At 32.7% G+C, this 17,995-nt stretch overlaps 11 protein-coding genes across 11 annotated transcripts in view; 6 read left to right on the plus strand and 5 right to left on the minus strand.

The window, feature by feature from the left end:
• NAEGRDRAFT_65022 (uncharacterized protein) overlaps positions 1-1,196 on the minus strand; it is a gene marked incomplete at both ends in the record, with an annotated part of 2,124 nt that extends 928 nt beyond the window's left edge. The window contains 2 exons of the mRNA XM_002679811.1: positions 10-541; positions 615-1,196. Coding sequence (XP_002679857.1) covers positions 10-541; positions 615-1,196 — 1,114 coding nt within the window. The remainder of the gene's footprint in view (positions 1-9; positions 542-614) is intronic.
• A 553-nt stretch (positions 1,197-1,749) lies between these two features.
• NAEGRDRAFT_31882 (uncharacterized protein) lies at positions 1,750-1,989 on the plus strand (the record flags this gene model as incomplete). The annotated part of the gene is made up of 1 exon (XM_002679677.1): positions 1,750-1,989. One exon carries the CDS (start codon positions 1,750-1,752, stop codon positions 1,987-1,989), a length of 240 nt encoding a protein of 79 aa, XP_002679723.1.
• Positions 1,990-2,038: 49 nt separating this feature from the next.
• Positions 2,039-2,497, minus strand: NAEGRDRAFT_65023 (uncharacterized protein; the record flags this gene model as incomplete). The annotated part of the gene is made up of 1 exon (XM_002679812.1): positions 2,039-2,497. One exon carries the CDS (start codon positions 2,495-2,497, stop codon positions 2,039-2,041), a length of 459 nt encoding a protein of 152 aa, XP_002679858.1.
• A 1,050-nt stretch (positions 2,498-3,547) lies between these two features.
• NAEGRDRAFT_47431 (uncharacterized protein) lies at positions 3,548-6,778 on the minus strand (the record flags this gene model as incomplete). Its single annotated transcript, XM_002679813.1, has 2 exons — positions 3,548-6,228; positions 6,292-6,778. 2 exons carry the CDS (start codon positions 6,776-6,778, stop codon positions 3,548-3,550), a joined length of 3,168 nt encoding a protein of 1,055 aa, XP_002679859.1.
• A 239-nt stretch (positions 6,779-7,017) lies between these two features.
• Positions 7,018-7,839, plus strand: NAEGRDRAFT_78962 (uncharacterized protein; the record flags this gene model as incomplete). Its single annotated transcript, XM_002679678.1, has 2 exons — positions 7,018-7,062; positions 7,236-7,839. The coding sequence occupies 2 exons, from the start codon at positions 7,018-7,020 to the stop codon at positions 7,746-7,748; spliced, it is 558 nt and encodes a 185-aa protein (XP_002679724.1). The 3' UTR covers positions 7,749-7,839.
• A 7-nt stretch (positions 7,840-7,846) lies between these two features.
• Positions 7,847-8,665, plus strand: NAEGRDRAFT_65026 (uncharacterized protein; the record flags this gene model as incomplete). Its single annotated transcript, XM_002679679.1, has 1 exon — positions 7,847-8,665. The coding sequence occupies one exon, from the start codon at positions 7,847-7,849 to the stop codon at positions 8,663-8,665; it is 819 nt and encodes a 272-aa protein (XP_002679725.1).
• Positions 8,666-8,992: 327 nt separating this feature from the next.
• On the plus strand, positions 8,993-10,282 carry NAEGRDRAFT_65027 (uncharacterized protein; the record flags this gene model as incomplete). The annotated part of the gene is made up of 1 exon (XM_002679680.1): positions 8,993-10,282. One exon carries the CDS (start codon positions 8,993-8,995, stop codon positions 10,280-10,282), a length of 1,290 nt encoding a protein of 429 aa, XP_002679726.1.
• Positions 10,283-10,762: 480 nt separating this feature from the next.
• NAEGRDRAFT_65028 (small GTPase) lies at positions 10,763-11,463 on the plus strand (the record flags this gene model as incomplete). The annotated part of the gene is made up of 2 exons (XM_002679681.1): positions 10,763-11,104; positions 11,179-11,463. 2 exons carry the CDS (start codon positions 10,763-10,765, stop codon positions 11,461-11,463), a joined length of 627 nt encoding a protein of 208 aa, XP_002679727.1.
• A 154-nt stretch (positions 11,464-11,617) lies between these two features.
• NAEGRDRAFT_78963 (peptide N-glycanase) lies at positions 11,618-14,176 on the plus strand (the record flags this gene model as incomplete). The annotated part of the gene is made up of 1 exon (XM_002679682.1): positions 11,618-14,176. One exon carries the CDS (start codon positions 11,618-11,620, stop codon positions 14,159-14,161), a length of 2,544 nt encoding a protein of 847 aa, XP_002679728.1. The 3' UTR covers positions 14,162-14,176.
• Positions 14,177-14,817: 641 nt separating this feature from the next.
• NAEGRDRAFT_65030 (uncharacterized protein) lies at positions 14,818-16,335 on the minus strand (the record flags this gene model as incomplete). Its single annotated transcript, XM_002679814.1, has 3 exons — positions 14,818-15,002; positions 15,045-15,276; positions 15,322-16,335. 3 exons carry the CDS (start codon positions 16,333-16,335, stop codon positions 14,818-14,820), a joined length of 1,431 nt encoding a protein of 476 aa, XP_002679860.1.
• Positions 16,336-16,474: 139 nt separating this feature from the next.
• NAEGRDRAFT_47434 (uncharacterized protein) lies at positions 16,475-17,749 on the minus strand (the record flags this gene model as incomplete). The annotated part of the gene is made up of 1 exon (XM_002679815.1): positions 16,475-17,749. The coding sequence occupies one exon, from the start codon at positions 17,747-17,749 to the stop codon at positions 16,475-16,477; it is 1,275 nt and encodes a 424-aa protein (XP_002679861.1).
• Between the last annotated feature and the right edge of the window lie 246 nt (positions 17,750-17,995).

Genomic DNA, 17,995 nt, shown 5'->3' on the forward strand with positions numbered 1-17,995 from the left:
AGTATCTACGAGTGTCCTTCTCAACTTGATCTAACAATTTGGAAAGCTCCTTGTCATTGCTGAATGCCTTATAGATATCTTGCAATGATTGTTCCATATCCTTGATGATCTTTTCATTACCAACCCATTGGATTAACAACTTTTCACCATTCTCTTTCATATTGATAAAGTACTTGTCATTTTGCATTTCCTTAACCAAATCGTTAACGTTACTCTCAATGTTATCATTGAAAATGAACTTGAGTTGATCGAACATGTTGGAGAATCCCAAAACTGCCTTTCTGTAAGATCTATTTGAAGAGAATTCCTTGATAAGTTCACTAAATCTATCATAAATTTGGTCTTCTAACTTTTCTTGCTTTAATTCAGCAGATTTGACATCTGACTTGGTAGGTTCTACTGATGCAGCAACAACCTTAGTCTTTTGCTTCTTGGAAGAAGATTCAACACTGGATGATTCTAAGAATGGCTTTTCCCAATCACTCTTATTCTTTGGAGTATCTTCAGTAACATCCATTTGATCCTTAACCTTCTCTTTCAACTCATCATCATCATCATCAAGATTATTGACAATTCTTTGAATGGCAGCTCTTGAGACCTTCGTTAGCTTGTACATGAATGTTAGTGAGGCTCTTATTTGACAATACTCTCAAATAGTTCAATGTATCAACCATTAAAAGTCTAAATGAGTTGGATCTAAACAGTTCAAAAATAAAATTGGAAAAGTTCTGAACTGATTCATAGAAAGACTTGGTTTCTTGATTGAGTTGGTCATTCACATCACTTGTGGTATCCTTAACTACATGTACAACTTTATCAGAGTACTTGTCAATGAACATGTTGGTATTGTAAATGAATTGTTGCAATACCTGATCCTTATTCTTCTCTTCAATTAATTGTTTAACAATGTCTAACAGGTGAATAGCACGTTCTTGAATATTTTGACTTGATGTGACATATTGTGATGATTTGTCAACAATATCTTTCACCTGTTCAACACCACTCAAAAGTTGTTCATTAGAAGGAATTTCACCCTTGGTAAGAGACTTTAATCCTTCAATGGTTTGATCAATTGCCTTATTGTCAACTGTGACATTAACAATATTCTCTTGGATGTTTTCCTTTACCTCTTGAACAGTATCAGCAATTTTAGGAGTAATAGTTGTAGATGAAGATGGATTCTTGATTTCTACCATTTCCAATGTTTTGTTGTTTTTTAATTGTTTTAATTTCTTCACAATATAAAATTATCAACTTAAATTAATTAAGTGAAAAGCTAATAAGAGTAATTTCCATATCCTAGTTTTGATTAATTAATACATTTACTATTTTTTAGTGTTATCCGAGTCTAGTCTATCCACTTGTACTTTTATGAAGTATTGTACAAAATTACAAGTGAATATGAGCCTACAAGGCACAATCTTGTCATCATGATAATTTTGTATTACTGTAAAATCCTATGGATCATCTTCATTATCATCCAAACATTTTACTAGCAAGAACAAGATAATAAAACTATCATCATCATATGAATTTGACTCAATTTAAGATTTGAGTCATCATACTCAAGGTGGTTATCAAAATCTAATTGCTTGATGAAGGCTTTCAATCAATTTAGAGAATTTTTTAAAAATAAAAATTAAATTAAAAAAATAGACCAACAACAACTTTCATCACACATTTTCCTCTATCAAAATGAACAATCAATATAATCCTCAACAATTCAATCAAATGCAACAACAACAAATGATGCAAAATTATCAAAGACAACAACAACAACAAATGATGCAAGAATTACAATTAAAGGAAGCTATGGAACTTTTCAATGAAATGGTTAGACACTGTGTTGATAAATGTGTTGAAGAACCAAAAGGAGACAAGTTAGATGATGTTGAAAAGGCTTGTATCACAAAATGTGGAGTTAAATATATTAAACACAATATGCGTGTTACGGAACGATTCCAAGCTGGTATGCAAAATCAAAAATAAATTTAATCCAAATTTTGTTTTTAATTGATGAATCGGAAATGTCAAATGTTTAAACTTCAATGTTGAGTGGTTCTTCTGGTGGTTTGTATCCAGGTTGAGCAGGTAAATCTTTGAATGGTTGAACACCAACTTGTATTGGTATAAGATTCCAATCAATCTTTTCGGCTTCAACTCTTAATTCCTTTGGAAGAGCTTCCAAAGCAGACTTTTTTAATTTAAGTCTTCTCTTGGCATCATTACGGGCTTTTTCTGTGATTCTCTTCTTTAATAAAGACCAAGAATTGGCCAACATTTCGTCCTTTTTAAATTGTTGTGGTGTTTTAGGAATTCTAGGTTTATCCACTGGACGAATATAGTCCTTTGCGGATTCTATTAAATATGAAAGTTCTTGAGGTGTTGGGTTCTTTGGAATTGCGTAATTTCTAGTAGTTATTATTGATGATGAATTTATGGCCGAACATGATGAAACCTTCTTCACCAAAGAAGCCGATTTTGAAAGTGAGAGCATTTTTTTAATTTTTTGAAAATTTAAAAATGAATTTTCTCTTCTTACTTGAATTTTGGCCTCAACAGGAGAGTGAAATTCTTGATATCATATGTATTTGTTAACAAGAAAAACTATTATTAAGAGTAACAAGTAGATTCAAGTTTGTTGTTGTGTGGATATTTTCCTTTTAAAAAAGTGAAAGAACATTGTACAATTATGGCGCCAAAAAAATATTAAAATTAATAAAAAAAACAACCAATTAGGATACCTAATACTTTAAATAAGACGGAATGGATTTTTCGTTTGTGTCGATCGATCTTCCCATGATTGAAAAAGAATATAACAATCAAATGGCTAGTAAACAGGAAGAAATGCTTTCGGAGACAAATAATACAAATAATTCAGAGTATGAAATTAATGTTTCCTTAGAACTTTCTAGGGATGAGAATACAATTCAACAAGAATTACAAGAAAATAATCAACAGAGAAATTTTGAAAAGGAAGCTAGTGAATTGCTGGTATACGTGAAGGAATTATTGGGAAGAAATGAGGAACAACAGGCTTTAATTGAGGGGTTGAAACAAGATTTGGAAAAGGAACAAACTAGGAAAATACTAAATGATGTAAATTCCTGTGTTAGGCACAAGAAGGCAGTAAGCAGGTTAATTGATGATAGTTTACGAAAAGATAAGGAAATTTTACAATACAAGACTATATTTGCTCTTTTGAGGAATGCAAAGACTGAGGAAGAGGCACAGACAATTTTAAGGGATTTTGATGAGTCAGGAAAGAAAGAGCATAGGTCTCCAAACATGAATGCTAAAAGTCCTAAAAGTGTCACACCTTCCAGGTATTCCTCTCCTAAAAGCCCTCCAACAGATACCTCCCCAAACACTAAGATTATTGAATTGAGGAAACAATTGGCAACATCAAGTTCAAGGAATAAGAAATTACAACAGGAAGTTGAAAAGTGGAAAAATTTAGCAAGTAGTTACGAGAAGATGTTTGGAATTGTAAAAGTTAGTGTATCTTTACCAAATGAAAATAATGAAACCAATGATTGAAATCAAATTAGAAACGTCTTGTTCTTGTTCTAGTTGCTGTGGTAGTTGAACTTGTGGTCGGACTGGAGCTTGTAGCCGTGTTTGAAGAGGAAGCAGTACTAGAGGCAGTGCTGTTATTATTGGTATTATTGTTACTTCTTGATGAGATAGTGCTAGTACTAGTGACCGTATTGTTGTTGTTTCTTGTATTGGCAGAACTGCTTGGTCTTTCGGTAGTTCTAGAAGAAATGGAAGGACTCGAGTTATTGGAATATGGTGATGAGGTATCCTTGCCTTCATAAAAATCTTTAAAGAATTTGATTAATTGAGCAACAGAATCATTCTCCTGGGACAGCTTTTTAACAATGAGAGCAAAGTATGAATCTTCTTTGAGAACTGCAGAGCTTTCTATACCATTTAGAGCACAATATTTGGAAACCATCTTGGTTTTGAGAGTTTCACATCCTTTTCTCAAATTTTCATCCATGATTGGATTGCATACAATCTCAATGAAAACCAAATCCAATATCATGGAATTGAGTTGTAAAACATTAATGGGATTTACCTTCAATTCAGGATCAATTTTCTTATTTTCCAGAAGATTCCAAAAGAATGGAATTTCCAACATGTGCTTGAAGTAAAGTTCCAAAAGTTTAGCTGCAATAGGTTGTTTTTGAAGTTGAGGGAAACTTTCAAACATGGATTGTGACTTTTTCACATATGATACAAACTTTGTGACAGATGAAGAAACAACCAACTTTCCAAGATCTGTGCTTGAGAGACCTTCCGCAGTTGTGCTAGGAGAGTAGAGAGTATGAAGAGGATAATTCTTTGGTTCTCCCAATTTCATTTGGTCCATTATAATGGCAATACGATTATCACAAAATCTCTCAATAATCTTTTGGTTAATATCGTGTGTACTCTTCAAGAAAAGAGAGAATTGAACCATTTCAATACCAAATAATTGTTTCATCTTTTCGAAAAACTTTGGAAGTAGATGGTATCTAACACTGCTGAGGTTACAAATCATGCAACAGAATTGTTGATCACTCAAGTGAGTATTAGCCATCTTGAAAATATCCAAAATGTATTCTTCCAGCATATCTTTGACAGGATTGACTGCTGCTTGATAAAGGAAAACATTAGCAACTGGCTTTAAATACTCTACATATTCATTAGCAAACTTGTAGAGATATTTACCACTATCTGTTATAAATACAAGGCTACTATTGTTAGCAGAGCTTGATGTTGTTAAATTTGGTGAGTGTGAATCCCAAGCATAATTGAATCCTTTCCAACTTTCATTGGTCACTAGTTCGGTAAGATGTGAAGCCTTTAAATCCATAAAGTGTTGAATGGAAACTTCCAAGTCACGTCTAAAGAACTCTGTGAGTAAGTGTTGAACTGAGAGACCTTGAATATTCATTTTCTGTGAGTTTCTAAATGCTATTGTGAGTGCTTGAGTCATTTTCTTGAAATCCATTTTCAAAACTGGTCCTATACCCTTTTTGAATTTCATGCAGAACTTTTCAATGGTTTGGGTGACTACCCAATTGATGAAACCGCTGTTGTGTGCTCCGTGAGGAATATTCGAAAGGAGTTGAGCAGCCTTCTCACTCACTTTTGCTGTATTATTGGCTGTATTTCTGTGACGACTAGAAAGATTGCCAGGGTTTGATGAGGGTTCTTCTTCAACTGATTTGGAAGTTTCTTTCTTCAATCCATCTCCAAAAATGATGATATAGTTTTCGCAAACCTTGGCAACTGCATTGAAGAATCTTGCAGAAAGTTCTTCACTTAATGCCAGAGGGTCACCAATTGAAATGTGAGAAAGTACTTCATCAATCATCTTACTTTGTGCATCCAAATAGACACTGATAGACTCCTCCTTATTGTTCAAAATGGTCAAATATTTTACAACAAGCTCACTATAGGAAGGGCTTCTAGAATTTACAAGTTCAATAAGTAACACTTCAACAAATCGTTGAGCTGTTTGTTGGAATTTTTCAACAATTTCGACCTCAGATTCGGTATCATCTTCAATATCCTCTTTTGATTTTTTCATAGTTGGATCAGTCATGAATTGTTCAACAATATTTCTTCCAAGATCATATAATTGAATACTTGACTCAAAATCTCTGATTTGTAAGGCATTATAAAAGTCATTATTGATGTCTTTGATTTTAGTCATGACCTTATCCTTCAATTCTGATTCGCTTTGTGAACTATTTGTTGATTTTCCTTTAGATTTGAACGAATTTGACAATTCTCCCATCAATGTTGATGTTGAATTTAAACTCACTAGCGCATCACCAACAGTACTCTTCATTTCATTCCACAAATTACCCAACTCTACTAATTCTCCATCCATTTTTTCAATGTGTTTAGAGGTTTGAATAAAGAATCCATAGTGATTATATACATCTGTAATCAAATTGCTAGAGACAACTTGTTCCATTTTACGAAGCACTTTTTCATTGTGACCAGAAATATTCTTACTAATTTTGGTGATTTTTTCTTGTTGAATCATTTGAAATTTCTTACCACTAATAATAGTTTCAGCTTCATGACCAGCAACTGTTACTTCCTTTGCAATATTCTTTGTGGTTTGAACTGCCTTCTTTACAAGTTTCTTTCCAGGGTTTAAAAGTTGTTCTTTCAAATTATTATTCGAATTATTTTCCAAAAATTTACTATTTGCAGCTCCAACTATTTAAATGATATGAAATAATTTAATTCAATATTTAAAATATTGAACAATAAGAAACAAACCTGCTGTAGGAGATGAGGGGGAAATTGGATCATCTAAATCATCATCGTCATTTAATTCATATTCTTGGTTATCCTTTTCTTGATTATCCTTTTCATTATTTGTAAATCTATTAAATACTCTCAAATTGGCCTTGTCAAAATTCAACAATTTCTTTTCCATTCTCTTGTCATATTTTGATTTATCCAAAATTGTATTTACATAATAATGTGGATTAAATTCTTCGTGTGAAAATGGTTCTAATAATTCAATCATTTCATCAGTTGTTGGTGGTTCCTCTTCCGCTTTTAATTGTTTATCAATTTGAGTGACACGTGACAATGACAGAATATCCTCCAATGTTACAGTACCATCTGTATTGGCAAAGTTAAGTGCTGTATCTTGTTTACCAACAATATTATCAACAGTATGAGTAACTGTCGATTTAATCGTTGAAATTAGTGTTTGTGGTTTGAATGACGTTCCGATATCATGTAATAACGTTGCCATTTTTTTTAATAATATTGGCCATCAAACATCAATCGAATTGGCAGAGGTCAATATTCATTCATGTAATTTAATAATTATAAATTATTTAAAACTGTCGAATTTAAATATCTGAAGAAAAGAAATTGAAGTTAACTTTTCATTCTCTTAATTCTTAATGTTTTTGTTGGGCATTTTGTTTTTGATGCACATAAAAAGACTGTTCTAAAAATACACTACAATTTCCAATAATTTTAAAAAAAATGGCCACCGTCCCACACTCAATTTTTTCATACAAAGGTTTTGATGTAGGTTTTTGAAGATTAATAATGGATGATTGTTTATACAATTGGTGGTGATGATAATGACAAATTATGATGAAATTTATTGTTTTTTGTGAATGATTATTGTTTGATATTAAAATTTTGGATGATCGGATCAATGAATTATTAATATTATTATTATATACAATAATTATTAGATTGATATTGCATCAAAGAATGCTGGACCTATGGTTTTATTCTTGGGTTCAACTCCGAATATGGATGAATTAAAGTCTTTTGTTTCATCACTTTATGGTGAATGTAAAATAGTACCATCTCCACAAGAAAGAAAGGCCTTGCAATCTTCATTGGAACATGCTGAACCTGAATTGATTCAAGGAGATGTAACCTTTGTGCCAAAGAAACCATGGGAAGGTTTAAAGTTCCCAGAATTGAGACCATTAAATAAGACAGAACAAGAAAAGAAATTAGATGATATTGTTGCTGAAAAGGGATCATCTGATGAATTCAAAGATGCCTATAAGGTTCAACTTATTAAGAAGGCTGAAATTGCTTTGTACAAATTGAATCTTGCCAATAAGAGACATCAAGCTTTGATGCTTAAGAATGAGCTTGACACTTATCGTACAGTTGCTCGTGAATATGGTGAAAATTCCAGAGCTCGTGTTGAACATCAATTGAGACTTGAATCTCGTTTGGTTGATCTCTAAATCATGATCCTTTTGTATAAATAATTGTAAATTTACCCAATATAATAATAGCACTATCTTTGCACTGATTATTTGATAAATTTTTCAATTTAAAAAAAATGTTTTCAAATATTTCTCTCCCCAAACTTGCCAGTTCCGTACCTGTTCAATTACAATTCAATACAACAAACAACATTACATCATCAGCCGGCTCGGAAGAAGATAACATAAAATTGAGGAGAATTGTATTGATGAGCGATACTCATCAATTCTACGCTCGGCACATTGAACATTTGGAAAAGGCTTTGGAAGGATCCAACAAGGAGGAGAGAATTCTTCTTCATTGTGGTGATTTTGGTTTCTATGGAAAGGAACAACCTGTTCTTAATTTTAATCAAGAATTTTTGGCCAAGATCAAACATTTGTTTTCTTTCATTATTGTAATTATTGGAAATCATTCGAGTCCACTAATGGAGGCATTAGATTTCAATGTTGAAAAATTCAAAGAATTGTATCTTTCGAATGCTACTCATTTGTTATTTGATTCGAATGTAAAAATATGTGGTTTAACAATTCATGGAATATCATGGAAATCAAAGAAGGAAGACTCCTTTCAATTTTCCAAATTTCCAGCTTCTCAACATCAAGCCCTTATTAACAAATTGAAAATGGAAAAGTATAACATGATTCCACAGGATGTAGATATCATTTTAAATCATGAGCCACCACAAGATATTTTCGATGATGGATCTGGAAGCGCAGCATTCAGAAAATTCCTATTTGAAAAGGCAAATAATTTGAAAAATTTAAAATTTGTGGCATTCGGGCATGCTCACTCAAAGTATGGGCATGAGAATATTGATTTAGGAGAAGGGAAAGTCAAGTTTATTAATGCAGCTTTGAATAATACGAATGCTCCTTTCTATTTTGATTTATAAAGGGTAAACTAATGAAATGGGAATTGAACTTTATGCTACTAAGTGAGAACTTGAGAAACTTTGTTGAACTTGGAACTTTATATTCACTGGAACCAAAGACAAACAGAAAAAATGGTTCAAAACGAAACCGTGTCTGATACTAGTTCTACAAAATCGCAATGCAAACAGAATGATTTTAATTTCATGGCGCTGGAGTTACTATTTGAAACTGCTATTAACTTTTTAAAAGTTAATGAAATTTTTAACTTAGCCATATCATGTAATCTATTCTATTCTTCAATATTTTGTAATCCCAATATGTGGATAAAATTAGCAAAAAGAGAAGGAATGTATGAGGATGGAAATACTTCAATCGAGTGCAAAGATATGTTTCGTATTGGTAGGTGCATATCTGATTTCTTAGACATTGTTATTAAAAACAAAAGCTGGCATTTATCTCATGAAGAGATCACAAATATTTTCAGAGAAACTTGTCCAAACACCAAACTTGTTCATTTGGCTTATTTATTGAGAAGTGGCTATTCTGTTGAGAAGAGAAGATTGGTTATTGGATATGTATTACCTCTTTTTAGAACTTCAGAACACTATCGCGAAACATTGCAGAAAATATTTATTGATGCTTGTTTAATGGAGCCAAATAATTCCATCCTCTCATATTCATTCACTTCCTCATATTATCATGAATTGATGGAAACTAAGGAAGTTGATGCTGCGTTGTTTACTACTGCTCTCAGACGTAATGGCAGTTTACTTTGGTTAAACGAGTTTTTATGTACTTTGATGGTTAGAAGATTCGACAAAAACAATTTAGAGGACAGTAACTATGAAATGGCTATTTACTTACTAAAACTGAAACACCAGCCACAAAACGGAGCTATTTCAACTGTTTATCAAATATTTCAATTATTTTATAACAGAAAGCAAGATTATATGGAACATTTCAAAGAAATTCTTAGAAATCCTAGTTCATCCAAGCTGGTAATTGAAAATTTACAAATTTTCAACCAAGTGTTTTTAGAAGAAGTCATTACAGCACCACATAATCTTTATGTTAGAAAGGAATATTGTAAAAAGTTCTTTACCACTAAGAGGGATTATGTTTTAAATAATGAATTGGAAGAAAAGGCATTCAATTTTTTTATTAATTATGAAGGATATTCATGGGAAATTGATTATTTGTTTTCCAATTTTATTCGACTAAAGGAAAGTGCTGGAGATGAATTTTACGAAAAACACAGACATCACTTTTATGAGATTTTCTTCACTCACTGGAAAGAAGCCATAGAAAAACAAGAAATGCTTATTGAGCTTTCGAAAATTGATCTTAAGAGAACTGTTGATGAAATGCTAAACGCTGATCCACCCATTTATCTATCATGTATTTTTTCGAAATTGAAACAAGCAACTCAAATTATTGAGATATTTAAAACCTATTCGAATGAAATTGAAAAGAAGGAGCAAGAAATATTATTTTGCAACCTGACACATGCTTTGAAAAAAGTTCTAATCAAACATTATAATGAAAAGACAAAAAAGTTTCTGTTGGATATGATAGATTGGATGACACCAGTTTATCCCAAGGCAAATGAACTATGTCAAAAGATCTTGCAGAACTAGTTCTGATAATGTTGTAAAAACCTTTCTTTGTAACAATAAGAAAATCTGTTGTTTCTTCTAGGTTGCGATTCTACTAGAAATTGACTCAATCAAGAGAGTGTTAGACAAGAAAATTGTGGTCAACAGCCCTCTAACTAATTAATTGGCTTAATCTTTTTGTTAACCCTCAGCACACTAAATTCATAATTCAACAAGTGTTACATGACTCTGATTGAACTCCGATTGTTCTAGGAAAATCAAAACTCACAATAATTCAACCATCTTCATCTAATACATTCTCTTTCCCAATTAGAAAGCCATTTAGAAAAAAAATGTTTGCAAGTCGGTCAATCCACAATGATGGTTCGTTTTTTAATGCATTTTCTTCCGATTTAATATTCAATCAATATTATTGAATATGTTCAATATATTCAATATATTCAATATATCAATATATTAAATCATGATGAAATATAATTATCGGAAATCACAATATTAGATATGATCAGCAATGAAGTGGAAATGCTATTGAATGATCCTGATTTTAAAATCAAAATAGTAATGGTTGGATCTCCTAATAGTGGAAAAACATCATTAGCTACTCGATTTGCTAAATGTGAATTTGATATGAATAAATCGTATGAACATTCTACAGATACGAGTATTCAGTTGGCTAAAATTGATGTCAATGATAAACAAGTTACAACTGAAATTTGGGATTGTATCAGTGAATTGGGAGTTGCCCATGAGGAAAAGAGAAGATTACAATATTTGAATACTATGGCTTTTATAATTTGTGTGTCACTGACTGATGAGTCAACTTTGGAGGATGCTCTTCATTATGTAAGTTTTTTTATTGGAAACCCAAGTTTCAAAACATGAATGGAAATTGGATTATCTCAATTTTAATTATATAGTGGATTCCTGAAATTAAGAAATATTCACCTGATACACCAATTGTCTTATGTGGATCTAAACTTGATCTTGTTAAGAATGATTCTTCAATTGGAACACAAAATCAAAATAGGTATACTACTTATGAACACATGGTTCATCAAGCTAAAAGAAGTAAATGTAAAACCTATGTGGAAACAACGTGCATATCAGATGTGACAGTTGTTCAATTATTTGCAACAGCAATCCAATGTGCCTTAGGTCTTTACAAGGACGATGACTCTTCCAAAAAATGCTCTCTCATGTAAATTTCATAAATCAATTGTAATTAATTATCCTTCTCCAAACATTCCTTGAATATTCACTTGAAATGTAATTAAGAATTAAAAATCTCTCAATCAATTTAACCCTCAATAAAAATTTACAAACAATTTTTTTTAAGCTAAAATTAGATTTAAAAAAATGCTTGGACAACAACAATCGGATTCGGAACGTAAATTTCTCTCTCGTTTGATCAGCTCGCAAAAACAATCACAACAATATGTTGATGAGGGATTGAAAGCTAAAGCAAGAGCCTTGATTCCTGTGGATCAAATTCATGAACGAGCACAAGAAAAATACAAGATGAAAAAGGAGAATGATCCAAACTCTAATCCATTGTTGGAACGTTTCATCATTCAAGAGTTATTAAATTGGTTTAAGAGTGATTTTTTCAAGTGGGTTAATAATCCTCCTTGTGATCATTGTCAAGCAACAAATACAAACGGAATGGGAGGAGTTGCTCCTAATGCTTCGGAACAACAAAATTTAGCTGGTATTGTTGAATTGTATTCATGTCCAAATTGTAGACAAACTACCAGATTTCCTCGATATAATTATGTTGGAAAATTATTGGAAACTAGAAGAGGAAGATGTGGTGAGTGGGCTCAATGTTTCACTTTAATGGCCTCAGCTATGGGATATGAAGCAAGATATGTTCTTGATTGGACTGATCACGTTTGGACTGAGGTTTATTTGGATGGATGGTGTCATGCTGATTCATGTGAAGGAACACTGGATTCACCAATGATGTATGAAGCTGGATGGCAAAAGAAACTCTCTTATATTATTGCTTTCTCTGCAGAGGAAGTAATTGATGTCACAAAAAGATATACTCAAAATTTCTATTCTGACGACTTCCAACAAAGAAGAAGAGCTCAAGGCATTAGTGAACCTTGGTTAGAAAGCACATTGAAAAACATTAATGAGCAATTGCATGTATTTATGCCACCTTACAGATCTACCTTCCTTAAAAATAGACAAACAAAGGAAAAAGATCAAATTGAACAAAAGCAAAAATCCTCGTCTGACCTCACATTGGAAGAACAAAGAGGAAGAATATCCGGCTCTGAAGAGTGGAAGAAGTCTCGAGGAGAAACAGGCAAAACATCTTGTGATGACGATAGCTGTCCTGTTCCTCAATATAAGTTAGAGCAATCTGTTGTGGATAGCCTTAAGCTCTATACCAACAAGATTGAAGTGAATAAGAAAACAAATTCTCTATCTTGTCTAGGAAATTGTAGAGTTTTGAATGATAATTCAATCATAATTACAGAAAACAAGACTTCTCAATGCGGTTCAATAGTGTTTAATGATCAGTTGGATGTGCGTGATATGGTTATTGAATTCTCGTTCCAACTTACAAAGAATGGAACTGGAGCCGATGGGTTTGCCCTGATTATGCACTCCAATGATAATGCTGCACAAATGGGAGCTCCTGGTAGTGGAATGGGATATGAAGGAATACCAAACTCTATTGCAATCGAATTTGATACTTACCAAACCTTCGATAGAACAAGAGATCCAGATTCAAACCATATCTCTATCCAAACAAGATATGACAAACCAAACTCTGCACATCACGACTATTCTCTCAAATGTACAACAAGTCTTCCTATTACTCTTTCAGATGGAAAAATTCACAACTGTCAACTTCTTATCCAAGGAGGGAAATTATCTATTATTTTAGAGAAGGAATATTTGATACTGAAGGATGTATCTGTTGATTTTGAGAGAGTATTTGGAAAGGGAAAGAAATTTAGAATTGGCTTAACTGCTTCAACAGGTGGTTTATCAGAAGAACACAAAATTGTAAATTGGTCCATCCTCACAAAAACAACTAGTACTTCATATGTTCTCTTTGACCAAGTGAACATTGCAGGTGTTGAGAAAAAACTCAAGGAATTGATTTCTCGTGAACCTAGTCCTACAATTACAGATATACAAGTTCAATCGCTTTTGAATGTGAGTGGTTGGAAAATTACAGAAATTTCCTTAGTGAATTCTATCCTCAGACAATGGAAATTCGAAAACCTCTTCCCAATTATTGACTTGTTGCGTATTGCCATTGTAAACAACAAGACTGTCTCAGATACATTCTCCAAGCTTTTCATACAGAATCAAAAGGACCATTTATTATTGAATATCTTTAACAAGACTAGTGAGGCAACAGTTGAAAATTCGTACGCCTACTGCCTTGTATCTCTTAGACTTATTAACAATCTCTTTAAGGAAAGGTTAGGTAGAGTCTATGTTAACAAGTTCACAGACAAAATCTTGGAACAGTTGACAGAAAGCAAAATTTTCACCTTACAACCAACCTCAAAACCTGCATATAGACAAACGTACGGTGCTCTCCTTCACAATCTCTCACTATTATTTGTAAATGAGCTTCCAGATGAAGAAATGATGGTTAGGTTATTCTCCACCTCCTTTGAAATGTTGGAAAAAGAGATTTCAAGAGAAGACTTTGATGAAAGTGCTTGTCAATATGCTATCAAATCGTTAACAATACTTCTCAAGGTTGATTCAAAGGAACAACCAACCGATGAAGAGGACAGTATCATGCATGGTCTTGCCTTAAGTATGGACATTCATAGTTTAGTGTTGAAATTGAAGACAAGAAACCTTGCCAATGTGGATTTGTGTTCTCTTCTCAACTCATTAGAAAAACAGTTTGGAAATTAAAGTGGTTTAAAGTTTACTTGGGGTGTGAGTTCTATTATTGTTATTATTGTTGGTGTTCTGAATATTTCTTTGAGGTAAGGAAGGCAGAGGTGAGATTGGTTTAAAGGAGTATACCTCTTTAAGGGTCTGGTTTGGAGTATTGTAAATATTATTCAACTCCCTCTTAATGTCACATTTTACATTCAATATACATCTCAATAAAGGCTCCAATTGATCGATTGGGATTGAGAAATTAATGCTCGGAATTAAAAGTGGTTGCACATGACCTGATGTTCTGTCAGTAAGCTTGTACTTGACATTGCTTGTCACTAGACCTACTAATTGTCCTTTAGCATTGAAGATTCCTCCTCCGCTATTTCCATCATGAACGTGGGCTGTTGTACAGACCATAGCTCTCTTATTTCCTATATAAACAACCTTGGATACAATACCCTTAGTAATTGTACATTGTTTTATAGATCTTGAGGTATTCAATGGTTGCATCAATGGAAATCCAACAACATAAACGTCCTCTCCCTCTTGAACATCACTAGAACATGGCAAAATTCCACTCGTTTCGATTAAGTTTGATTGCACTAATTGGCAAACACTTGATTCATGAATTTTCAGCAAAGCAACATCAAGCTTGATTTGGATTAACATAAGAATAGTGAAAATCAACTTACTGGACCAGAGCTGCAATAAAGAATCAAATCTGCCTGATGGAATTTATGACTCTTTTCGTTATCCCTCAAATCATAATCCAATTGAACAACGATTGAAAGGTGATCAGGTAAGAAAAAGGTGCCATCCTCCTTCTGTTGCATGAAAGGTGCCATCACATGTGAATTAGTCATTATATCTACAAGACTATTGTTAAAATAAATGCATTAATCATACTTACAACCAGTATGGGTCAATAAGATTCCAGTTGCCCAAGTATTATTAATTATTATGAGTGCAATCTTATTTCTGGTAATATTGTAAATATCATTTGATTTATCCATAACTGGAAGAATAATATTAGGTGATGTTCCAATAAATTTTTCTCTCAATAGTTTTACAAAAGGATCAATGGAAATTACAATATTCAATCCATTACTCGAGGATATAGAACGAACAGGTAAGGTACAAAACTAGAATCATTTCCATCAAATGTAAATATTATATAATAAACTTACTCCTACACACTTGGTTTGTGTAATTACTCTCGCAAAGACTGGAGCTCCTTCACTTCCTGGATGTATCTGACAATCTGTAATGATGGCCAAATTTTGAGAATTATTATTGTTATTAATCTTGTTACAAATAATTCCTTTTGTTAAATGATTGGAAAGGGAATGAGGTGAAAGTAATCCGAAAGGAGATGAAACAATGAATAAATCATCTCCCTGTGAAAGAAAATCTCCATTATATTCCACATCTGGTATGGAAACTGCATAGTTTTTCAAACTTTCACAGTTTTTAATCTTGAAAACAGCCATAGTTGATGGTGTAATCAGTGAAGAAGGTATTTCCACAGAATTATTTGGCATTTGTTGGTCATCAAATTTAGAATGAGGTTCCTTGAATGAGGATTTAAGAGTATGTCCAACATTCTGATTTCCCTTCCTCACCAATGGATGGCCCCAATACCAACCTTGTAATTGATTAGTCATTTGATGAATATATTTATCAGTAGTAGTATGTGAAAATAATCCCATTAATTGAATATCCGACTTGACAAATGAGCTCACTGAATTATGAGACAGTTTAAGATTAGGCACTTTTCCAAATCGTTTCACTTGTGAAGGAAGAATTTCATTAAATAACATATCTCCATTTGGTAGAGTAATAGTCACTTTACAATTTAATTTTGGTATAATTTCCACAATACTTCCTTCTTCACTCTGTTTTGAAATATTAGAAATAAACGGAGACAATAATGTTCCACTCGTAATGACAAAATATGTATTTTCCTCCTTATTAGATTTAATTACAAATCCACTGGATGAATAACTCAAACTCTCTCCGCCAGCATCAGTCATATCAGCAAGAAAGAAGGGAATTTGAAGATGTGATTTAGTAGAATTCGGAGCACATTGTCCAGTCATACAAATCATCACTGAATCTCCAAAGGATTTTTCTCTAATTAATTGTGAAGATCCTTCTTCTCCTCCCGATCCGAAATTATTGTGATGAATAAATAAATCCATGTTAGTACTATCACCCGAAGATCCATTAATCATTTTTTTTTAATTTTATTTTTAAATAATAAGAATAGTGTAATGTTTATTGTGTTAACAATGACCAATGACCTCATCAAAAGTGATGTGACCTATCATTAGGTATAGTTTAATTATTTTTGTTATCTTTTTGTACTTCAGAAATGTGTTTCATTAATTTTTTGTTGTTTTCAGCCATTGCTTCAATAATATATTTGTTATTTTCAGTTATTGCCTCAATAAGTACTTCTGTAATTTTGTCAATAATGTATTTGTTATTTTCAGCCAGCAAATTTCTGTGTTCCAAATTTTGATCCTCATCTCTTTCGACTGCCTTACTTGAAAATAAAACGCTTGAACTAGAAATAGATGTTGTATCATCTTCATGAGCGGTCTCTGTTGCTAGAAGAACATCTTGAATTTGATTGGTGTTTGGATTTACAATTTTCAAACCTGTGAGAGCTACTTGAATTGAATGGATAACATCTGTATCTTGTCCTTGAGTTGGGTTAGTGTTTGGATTTGCAACTTGTTGACAAGGCAAGCATTCGGTATCTTCAAGGTTAGCACCTGGAATCTTTTGTTTAACAGGTGGTTGCTTCTTGATTTCCTTCTTGCTCTTCTTTGGTTCTGTTTTAAGAGGTGTGCTTTGTTCTTGAATTGGGTTGTTTGCAATAGAAACTTGAACAGTTGAAAGAGCCTTACATTGCTTAATGGTAGGTTGTTTCTTGCTCTTCTTTGGCCCATACAAGACCTTTGCGGCATCTTGAAATTCCTTTCTTTTTGCTTTCTTGGTGTCGACAACAATTCTCTTTACCTTTTCAAAATCATCTTCTCTCATGTTCAAAATATCTGACACTGTTTCAACACCCTTACATAAATCCTGTTGAATCTCTTGATGCAATTCAAAAGAGTAAAAATCAAGTTCTCTCCTAATCTTGTTAAATAATGTAATGGAAATATGAGCCTTATTGTTGCTCTCTAGGAAGCACTTGGTGATCTGTTCTTGCAATGAAGAATTAATATTCCAATTGAAGTACAATAGGGCTCTAACAAGACAATATCTGGAAGACTTTGAGTAGCCTAACTTTCTAAATATTTCGTCTAATTCATCATTCTTTAAATCAACAGAAGGTTCTTCCTTTACTCTATCAGCCTTCATTGTTTCTCTAATGCAATCCATAATCACTTGTTGTTCAACACGATCAGAGCCTAATTTAATATAATCAAGATAGTTTCCGTTATAATTGGTGATGACCTTTGTTACTACATGGTTAACCTTAGGGATGTTTGAAACCTTCTTTGGGATTATGTTAATAAGAAGATCCTTGAGTGCTGTGCTATCAGAAAGATAATCCATTAAAATCATAACCAGTTGAGAATTACTTTTAAGCAATTCTTTCATGGTAGAAGGTTTCTTCTCCAAATTCAAATAACGTTTCCAATCTGATTGTATTTGTTGAACAGAAAGCAATATCAATACAAGTTCCTTTGGAGGAGCATAAACATTGGAGGTGGTAGTGAGGTGGTTTATAACAATTTGAAGAAGATTATTCATCTCCTCAACTCTTGAAGTGTCTTTTTGTGCTAACATTTTTTTTAGAGTTTGATCGTAAACATATAAGCCTTCCCTTAAGCTGCTTTGTTTTCA

Source organism: Naegleria gruberi (assembly GCF_000004985.1).
Source record: "Naegleria gruberi genomic scaffold NAEGRscaffold_12, whole genome shotgun sequence".
Taxonomy (NCBI): domain Eukaryota; phylum Heterolobosea; class Eutetramitea; order Acrasida; family Naegleriidae; genus Naegleria; species Naegleria gruberi.